General features: G+C 54.2%; 1 protein-coding gene across 2 annotated transcripts; it reads right to left on the reverse strand.

Annotated features, from left to right (window-relative positions):
* Nucleotides 1-1,454: 1,454 nt before the first annotated feature.
* On the reverse strand, nt 1,455-7,427 carry IBA57 (iron-sulfur cluster assembly factor IBA57). 2 transcript variants are annotated; one of them, XM_074157387.1, is made up of 3 exons: nt 7,052-7,424; nt 4,415-4,761; nt 1,455-3,104 (listed from the first exon to the last, which is right to left on the reverse strand). In XM_074157387.1, the coding sequence occupies exons 1-3, from the start codon at nt 7,357-7,359 to the stop codon at nt 2,713-2,715; spliced, it is 1,047 nt and encodes a 348-aa protein (XP_074013488.1). In that variant the 5' UTR covers nt 7,360-7,424; the 3' UTR covers nt 1,455-2,712. The 2 variants fall into 2 exon arrangements, with proteins under 2 accessions (XP_074013488.1, XP_074013489.1); XM_074157388.1 differs by having other exon boundaries at nt 1,461-3,104; nt 7,354-7,427.
* Between the last annotated feature and the right edge of the window lie 1,966 nt (nt 7,428-9,393).

The raw sequence follows: 9,393 nt of genomic DNA on the forward strand, positions 1-9,393 counted from the left end.
GTCTCGGTTCCGGGACCCCAGCCCCGTCCTGGCAGCGGAGGCGGCGGCGCTGACGCCTCACCTCTGCCCGGCAAGCCCCATCAGGCCGCAGGGCCGGCGGCCAGCCGTTCCCCGCCACCATCTTATCCTGCCCCCTCCTCACCCTCCCGCCCTGAGGGGAGCGGGCGGCGCGCGCCGCCGGCCAAGGGCGGGAACGGCGCGCGCCGAGGCGGGCAACGGCCGCCGGTGGGAGAAACCACTGCGGGGAGGGGGGAAAAAGGGAGGGGGGGGGAGGGCGCCTTGAAAGGGTGAACCATCGCGGGGGGGTTGGGGGGGGACGGGACGGGGCATCGCCATGGCGGGGAGAGCGAGGGGAAACTGAGGCAGCCAGGGGAACTGAGGGGATGAGGGGGAACTGAGGCGGTGAGGGGAAATTGAGGGGGTGATGGAGAACTGAGGGGATGAGGGAGAGCTAAGATGGTGAGGGGGAACTGGGGGGATGAGGGGGAACTGGGGGAGCAAAGGGGAGCTGAGGCGGTGAGGGGGAACTGGGGGGTCGGGAGAACTGAGGGGATGAGGGGGAAATGACGGGGAACTGAGGGAGCAAGGGGGAACTGAGGGGATCAGGGGAACTGAGGGGATGAAGGGGAACTGAGGCAGCGAGGGGGAACTGAGGGGATAAGGGGGAACTGAGGTGGTGTGGGGAAACCGAGGCAGTGAGGGGGAATCACCCAGAAAACGGGGATCGGGAAGGGGTTCCCCCCTCGAAGAGCAGCGCCCCCATTTTGCAGCTTTATTTAGTCCAAGGCAAGCATCCTGCACAGGTTCACCTATGTTTGTCCCATGCTGAGGGAAGCACAAAAACCTGCCAGAATTCCACCATGAAAGCGGCTCGTTTACCACCCCAAGGCTGTGTGGGCCTGGCGGCGGTGTTTTATTTCTCAACAATTCCTCTTTCCTGCAGAAATCGGCTATGAAAAGTGCCGCTGAGGACATTTCGGCCCTTTGGCTGAGGTGAGGAACAGGTGGGTGGTTATTCGCCCCTTTTTGGCCGGCTCCGCTATGGCTCCAGTCAGCGGTGGGGCTCCTCGCTCTTCCTACTTGGGATTTACTCTGCCAGGGATCATCGGTGAGGGAAACACCCCTGCAAAACCAACCCTGCACCTCCGTGACTGATCGCCCAGCCTTCCAGCCCGAGATCACCCAGCTGAAGCCATTAACGATGGAGCAGACTGCGAGGGAGAATAAAAAAAATGGAAGGATAACGTGAATTGGGGCTGCCCCCTCCAATTTCTGCCACATCCTTCCACTAGAAGTCATCTAGTACCTCTGAAAAAAATCAACCTGCATGTTTATTTTGTGCCTAAGCAGCCACATTTGTAACCTGCGGCTGCTGGCAACAGAAAAGCCTTTCACATACGTTAAGAAGAGAAAAAAGAAACGTGCGTGCACCGGAGAAAGAGATGCAGGGCTTCCCCTAACAGAAAAAAACCATCATGTTTATTCAGGCTGTGCGTGTACCAGGACAATATAACTATTCTGAGGAGACGTTGCACAATGGGTGGCAGAGGAAGAAAAGCTGCTCCTGGCAAAGCGGCCTCAACACGGGCAGCACAGTCCCGCCTTTGTGGCATTCGGAGGATCCAGAAAGGGTGAAGTGCTGCAGTTTCTTTTATTTTTTCCAGCAGAAAGACTTAACAATTTCAAATCTGACAAAAGGGTGTCAGCAAGGGCAAGGATGAACACCGTCAGACGTGTTCCTTGTCAGCAAACAACCCAAAAAAGTATCCTGTTGTGTATCTTCACACGCGGTAAATAAAAAGTAGCGTCTCTTCCCTTTCAGACAAGTCGCATTTAAATTACTGATACAATAAACTTTTAATGAGAGATTCCACAAACTCATTTTACAGCAAGCATAGAGTTTTAACCAATATGAGCATTTTTCACAAATCCCCTTCGCAGTTACAGTGACGCCGAAACAGAGGCAGAATGTGCTTTGGACGGTTTTTTTTGTTAGAAATACACATGCAAGAGCTTGGGTTTTTTGCTCAGAAGGGGATCAAACCAGCTCATCTCTCTCATCACCCCCTTCCGCGCAACGCACCCTTCCAAGAGCGGGCGCACAATGGATTTATTGTGATACAACGATACAACAGTCGCCCCAGGGCACACGCCCAGTGCACCTTATTTCTGTAAAATAACCCTTTCCTCTCCGAAATTGTTGTTTGGACGAAGGACGGAGGTCGGGAGCGGCAGAGGAGGTGACTGCTGCTGGCCGTGCTCCCTCTGCCGGCGCTGAAGCCGGAGACCAGGATGTTTGAGAGCTTTGCCGGCGGGGACGACTTATTAAAATCAAGCGGAGTACAAGGTATTATTCCTCTTCCTGAACATAATTAGAAGCTGGAGTGGTGGGAAAAAACACCCACCCGATCGGCGAGTTTAAGAAGCAGCTCAATGCAAGGAGTCCTTTGCAGTGAACAGTTTAGCCTGAGTATGTAACTTGTGCAAGGTAAGAGCGACACGCTTGCCGTTAAAAAAGACGTTATAACACCACAGAATCATTATTCTGAACAGAAACATTCCGTGCACACAAGAGATTCGGAAAATCCTGGAATCCTGCATCAAACACCACAAACGACAGCTGAAGGCAGAGTCGCCTTCCCAAATTTACCACACGCAAAAAAAAAAAAAAATATCCTCAATAAGGCAAATGGGAGAGTGGTGGTTCCTCGTTTATTTTCCAGCAGTTTTTGGCCACCACTCGGGTGTACTTGCAGTGAGCTTGACTTTATCACCCGCGATATTTAGGTAGAGCGGTTCGTTGATATTCACTAACCTCAGCAAAGCTATACCCAGTTCACCTCCTCCAGCCCGGAACTTGCCGGCCGACTTTCCCGATTCGGTTACGACCTCGGCACCCTCGGGAATGCTGTCCTTGGGAAGAGGAGCCGAAAAGCGGATCGGCAGCAGACGCTTGCGGATGACACCCATGTGGTGGGTCCTGGCTGTCAACTCCTGCCCGATGTAACAGCCTTTGGTAAAGCTGATGCCGTTCATGTAGGCCAGGTTCGATTCCAGCGGGAGGGCTACTCCCGGAGGGAGATCTTTCACACCTTCGGGAATTCCTAAGGAAGAAAGTAAAACCAAGAGGTAATTGCGGTAAGAACTTCAGTATTTAAGATTTCTGGAGTATTCCTCCTCTGTGAGGTGTAAAACTAAGAGAACCCATAAGATGCAGCGTGAAATAATTGACTTCACAGTTACTCCGCTTTGGGCTGAATGAATTAATTAGCCATAAATGATGTTTACTGTTAAGAGTAAAAGGAGAACCTCCAGTAGAACCTCATTTCATGAAGGTAACAGCACCTCCCAAGCGCACCGGTGGAAATTCAAAGCACCCGGAAGGATGCAGATCCCACACAAAGTCACCAACGCAGATGTCAATGCCGAAATCCTTCTCACCCACACCCCACAACTAGACTTTAATGTCAATAACAGTAATTTTCTTCAGAGCTAACGAACACAAGTTGGCCATCTGTCTTCATTAAAGCCCAAACACCGAATGTCTGTGTAAGTAGTTGTTCTTTTCTGTGACCAATGACCCCAAAATAGTATTTTTTTTTGAAGCAGAGCGTTGGCCCCAGCTTTCCCCAGCAGCACAGCAAGACGAGGGCTGGTGTTTCAGGGAGGGGGCGCACCCCCACAGTCCAGCCCAGTCTGACCCATTAACAGCTTCCTTTTCCCAACCAGGCGGACTCAGGTTTAAGCAGAGGACCATCATCTTTCAGTCTGCCAATTAATTTAATCCACCGTCTGCGCGGCCGCAGTAAAATCGATGGGAGCTCTGCGCAGGCACGGGGGCTCCCGGGACCGAGCTCCCTCTTCACGTCAATCGCCCACCCTTTGGCCTCCCAGTTAACTCTGCAAATCCAGTCATGCATTTTTAGGAAAGTACGTTAGGGTGTTTCCTGCTCCTTCCTTAGCAACAAGGAAAACATACAGACCGTGCGTAATCCCAAAATAATCAAAATGACTCAAACCACAGAAGTCTCCCTCTAAGAAAATGAATAATCCTGGGTTTTCTTTTCCTGTCGGCATTCCTGACCCACTGCCCCATAATCTTTAGTAATAGGGAACTGTACCCAAATATTGATTCTGCCACGAGACAGAATTAAAGCCACCAGATCTCTTTCATCCTCAAAGTAGCAAATAATACCTGTACTTATTAACAGGTTAAACACACTGAGAAATACCGATGCGGCTTTTATAATTTATTCCTCTTATTGAGACATACCAATGTGGCTTTTATAATTTATTCCTCTGTCTTATATCAGCGTATGGACTCTGATAATAAGATGAAGCTGTGATAATACATAAATAAATAAACTTCCCCAAAACCCAGTGACACAGAGCGCAAAACGGGACTTGCCTTTACCTTGCTGGTACCTGTGCCTGTGGTAATCCTGAATATTTCCAATCTGACTCCCAGGGATAATCTCCGACGGATTTGCTCCGTTCTTTGTAATCAGTCTCCAGCCCATGACTTCTGTTCTGGGGTCAGGAGTTAAGAGCAGGGCCCGGTCTGCAGATTTGGCCAGGGAACCGGCGATGTCTCCAGCCCGCTCCCCGGGGACGACGGCCCACAAAGAGAGGTCAAGGCGAGGGGCGATGTTTACTTTCCTCCGGATCTTGTACAGTTTGAGATGTTTTTGCAGGGCCTCCAGCACGCCGCCGTCACACTCCAGCAGGATGTGTGGCTCTTCTTCTGGGCTCTCGTGAAGCCTAAAAAAGTAACACCTACAAGGTCAGAAAAACAACCAACCCCCCCACAGCAGCGGAAGCAGAGGCAGCTTTATCTCGATCCTGGTGCGAATCCAGGGATCTGGGGAATTTCACCCACGGCTGCCGGTGCACACAAAAGCAGCGCTCAGCTCCCTGTACTGAAATACTTTTCCAGCCATCCGTTCCACTCTTTTCTAGCAAATATTGTCCTCGCCTCTCCTGGGGACAGAAACGGGTCTGGCCGTGCAGTTTTCTGTACGGGTCACGCTTGCCTAAAGCGAGGTGACTTTCAGCAGGAGGAGAAGCTTCGTTCAGCTCTGCCTTCCATTAGTTTCCACGCCGTTACCCTCACCCGACACACCACAAGCCCAGTTTCTCCCTGAGTGACCTGGTCATGCGGTATAATTATTTTATGTCACATATTAGTGACTACGGCACCTGTGAGGCAGCACAAACCCCTTGTTTTGGATACGGCCTGAATATACCCACAGACACACCTGGGGCCTGCCCTGAGCCCCACTTTAAATGTATTAAGATCACAGATTAATCAAAGAATCATCTATATTGGAAGGGACCTTTAAGACCATCGCGTCCAACCATTAAGATAACACTGATGAAACCACCAGTAACCCATGTCTCTCAGCACCACGTCTACCCATCTTTTAAATACCTCCAGGGATGGTGACTCCACCACTTCCCTGGGCAGCCTGTTCCAATGCTCAACAACCCTTTTGATGAAAAAACTGTTCCTAATATCCATCCTAAACCTCCCCTGGCACAACTTGAGGCCGTTTCCTCTTGTCCTATTGCTTGTTACCTGGGAGAAGAGACTGACTCCCCCTGGCTAAACCCTCCTTTCACAGACCCGTAGAGAGCAAGAAGGCCTCCCCTCAGCCTCCTTTTCTCCAGGCTGAACACCCCCAGCTCCCTCAGTTGCTCCTCAAAAGACTTGTGCTCCAGACCCCTCACCAGCTCCACTGCCCTTCTCTGAACACGCTCCAGCCCCTCAATGTCTTTTTTGTGGGAAGGGGCCCAAAACTGGACACAGCACTTGAGGTGGGGCCCCACCAGTGGCGAGTACAGAGGGACAATCACCTCCCGAGTCTTACTCACCACGCTGTTCCTGATACCGGCCAGGATGCTGTTGGCCTTCTTGGCCACCTGGGCACACTGCTGGCTCATCTTCCGCCAGGCAGCTTTCCAGCCACTCTTCCCCAAGCCTGTAGTGCTGCATGGGGTTGTTGTGACCCAAGTGCAGGACCCAGCACTTGCCCTTGTTGAACCTCATCCCATTGGCCTCAGCCCATCAATCCAGCCTGTTCAGACCCCTCTGTAGATCCCTCCCTACCCTCAAGTAGATCAACGCTGCCACCCAGCTTGGTGTCATCTGCAAACTTACTGAGGGCGCACTTGATGCCCTCATCCAGGTCGTTGATACTAAACAGATCATAGAATGGTTTGGGTTGGAAGGGACCTTAAAGATCACTCAGTTCACCCAACCCTGCCCTGGGCAGGGACACCTCCCACCAGACCAGGTTGCTCAAAGCCCCATGCAACCTGGCCTTGAACACCTCCATGGATGGGGCAGCCACAGCTTCTCTGGGCAACCTGTTCCAGGGTCTTGCCACCCTCACAGCAAAGAATTTCTTCCTAACATCTAACCAAAATCTTTCAGTTTAAAACCATTACTCCTTGTCTTATGGCTCCCCTCCCTGATCAAGAGTCCCTCCCCAGCTTTCCTGGAGCCCCTTGAGGGACTGGAAGGGGCTCCAAGGTCTCCCCGGAGCCTTCTCTTCTCCAGGCTGAACGCCCCCCCAACTCCCTCAGCCTGTCCTCACAGCAGAGAGGCTCCAGCCCTCCCACCATCTCCGTGACCTCCTCTGGCCCCGCTCCAACAGGTCCATGTCCTTCTGATGTTGGTGGCCCCAGAGCTGGAGGCAGCACTGGGGTGGGGGTCTCCTCAGAGCGGAGCAGAGGGGCAGAATTCCCCCCCCCCCCCTTTGCCCTGCTGGGGATACAGCCCAGAATGCGAGGGGCTTTCTGGACTACGAGAACATATTGCCGGGCCATGTTGAGCTTCTCAATTATGCTTTTCAGCTGAGGTAACTCACAGAGGCCAGTGATGAAAAATATCCAGAGCGAGCCCTTTTCTTATGCCCTTATTTCTCAAGATAAGCCAGGAACGCCTCAGCGACCGGCGCGCAACATGGCGGCCGAGGAGGGAGAAGCCCGCCAAAGCCGCGCGCCCTTCGTCTCCATGGCAACGATAGGCCCCGCCCCTCGGTCTCACCTGTAGAGGAGGAGGTCGTATAGGCAGCGGCCCTGGACGTTCAGCGCATGCGCGTAGAGGGCGCGCGGCAGCCCCGCGCCGCCGGCGGGAGCGGGGGGGGTGGAGCCTTCCCCCTCCACCAGCCGCGTGACGTCATTGGTGAGGAGCCCCTGGAGGAAGATGGCGGCCTCGGCGCCCCGCACCGCCAGCAGCGCCCGGCCCAGCGGGAAACAGGCGGCGGCCCCGTTCCCCCCGCCCCGCCACAACCGCCGCAGCCCGGGCAGGGTTGTTGCTGCCGCCGCCGTTCCCGCCGCTGCCCTCACCAGCATGGCTGCGGGCAGGCCGAAAGCTGTCAGAGGGCCTCGCCGCCGCCGGTCGCCGCCGCCATCTTGTGTGTGTCGGCGGGGAGGGCGCCGCTGGCCCCGCCCCACCTCAGGGGGCAATAGGGCACCGATCGGGTAGCGGTGGAAGGACGTTCTGGGGGAGAAATCGGTCCTGGGCACCCCCATCTCTGCCTTCCCGCTGCATAGAGGGGTGGCAGCACCCCGCTGGGTCGCGGGTCCCACCTCCAGGCCCTGTGTTCCCCCACCAGGCAAAGGGACGGCAGCCCCCGCCATGGAGGAACTGAAGGAAACGGCCTAAAATAAAGCCACCTCCTGCGGTTTGGTTGTGAGAGTCCGTGGGGGCTGGCCAAGCTACCTCTGCCCTGCTCTGCCGAGAGCTTACAGCGTTCCTGCACCCTTAGTCATTCCTTCCCCCCTCACTGAGCCTTTAATCCCCTGGAAACTGCAGACAGATAGGGTACATACCCGTTCTCCTCTAGTGGTGGTTTGGCTAGCACGCTGGAAAACGCTGCTGCTCCGGAGGTTCCCCTTTTCCACTCTATACGCTCCGTTACTTATGTTTCTGTAGTTTATGTTAATGTTTCGTCAGCTACCCCCATCCTCTTAACACATCTGGAAGAACTGTCAGCTCTGTTCTGGGATAGGCGATCGTGTTTGACAGTGGGAATTTCTGCTAAATGACATTGAACAGAAATAAAACTCCGTATTAAAATCGTGGAGCTGAAGGTGCTGTTCTCCTGCCTCTTTAACGTTTGTTAGTGCTGTGGGAAGCGGGACTCTGAAGGGCCCGGGTAGCCCCCAGGTTCCGCTGCAGCTCGTTAGGGCTGGAATTCATCCCGCGGTTCAAGACATGGCCGTGAGTCATGCCTGTCATTTGTGATTGCTTTTCTCCAGCTGCCGCCAGTCGGTTTTAAGGCCGTTCTGCCCCTTGCTGCTGCCAACACCAGCGCCTGTGCGGCTCTGCAGGGAGGGGGGCTCGGCTGTCCCGAAATGAACCCTGCGAAACGCAGCCGGCCACGTTCACTGGGACAAGCGGCGCCGGTGCCGAGCCCCCGGGCTCAAACCCACCGAACCTAAAACCCAGAGAGACGGGGTTCGTTTCTTCGAGAGCTGCAAATGCAACGGCGGCAGCAGGCGGCGAGTTCAACCAGCTGGCCCTTGGGCAGGACCGGGCGCTCCCCGGCAGCGATAACCTTATCGCGTGTCCCCGTGTACGAGGGGACAGATCGGCTGCCGGCGGTGGCGAGCGCTGTGGCGTGTTCGACCCTGAATTCGGCGCTGGCCCTGCTCGGAGGCGACGTTTGTCAGGCAGCTGCACAGGCGAGAGCAGGTGGAGAAATAAAAACAGGCGGCGGATGCGATTTGAGGTTGGAGAAATAAAAAACAGGCGGCGGATGCGATTCGAGGTGACCTTGGCGTGCGAAGGCGCTCTGCCCGGCTGCTGGCACGTGCTGCGTGGAAAAAATTGGGGCTGAGGAAACCTGCCTTCCTGCAAACCAGGGCTGAGGATCCCAAGAGCTGATGCCCATCGTATTTTTTCTTCTCCTTGGCAGTGGGGACACCCCAAGAGCAGGAGCTGTGCTTTGGGTTTTTTTTGAGATCCAGGAGAAGGGGAAAAATCACGTACCTGGAAGCACAGCTGGGCTGAGACTCCAGTATCCACCCAAACACACAGGAACCCAAAGCCAAATCCAGCTTTGTCCCTTCTTTGCCCAGTGCCGCATCCCTGTTGCACACACCAAGACAGGGGACAGACGGTGGCCATCCCACGAACAGCCCTTTCCCATTCGCCCGTGCTGCCTCCTGACCATCACACGTGTTGCATGAAGCCCCACAGAGCACATTCGAAGGGGTGGCAACAGAAAAAAAAGTGAAAATGGCAAAAAAACCCCCAGGAACCCAGTTAAAGTCTATTTGGTTTTTTTCACTACCTACAGCTTTTATTGAATTTTTTCTGGGTTTTCTTTTAGCACAGTTACACTGCCAGTAAAGGAGTGTTTAAACGTTTCAGTGATCAGA

Source organism: Numenius arquata, chromosome 12 (assembly GCF_964106895.1).
Source record: "Numenius arquata chromosome 12, bNumArq3.hap1.1, whole genome shotgun sequence".
NCBI lineage: Eukaryota > Metazoa > Chordata > Aves > Charadriiformes > Scolopacidae > Numenius > Numenius arquata.

Excerpts from the sequence above, each read along its gene's own strand:
- IBA57 (XM_074157387.1), bottom strand. The coding sequence starts at position 7,359 with ATGCTGGTGAGGGCAGCGGCGGGAACGGCGGCGGCAGCAACAACCCTG. Across the intron at positions 4,762-7,051 it reads TACGACCTCCTCCTCTACAG|GCTTCACGAGAGCCCAGAAG; the intron begins GTGAGACCGAGG and ends TTACTTTTTTAG. Across the intron at positions 3,105-4,414 it reads CAGGCACAGGTACCAGCAAG|GAATTCCCGAAGGTGTGAAA; the intron begins GTAAAGGCAAGT and ends TTTCTTCCTTAG.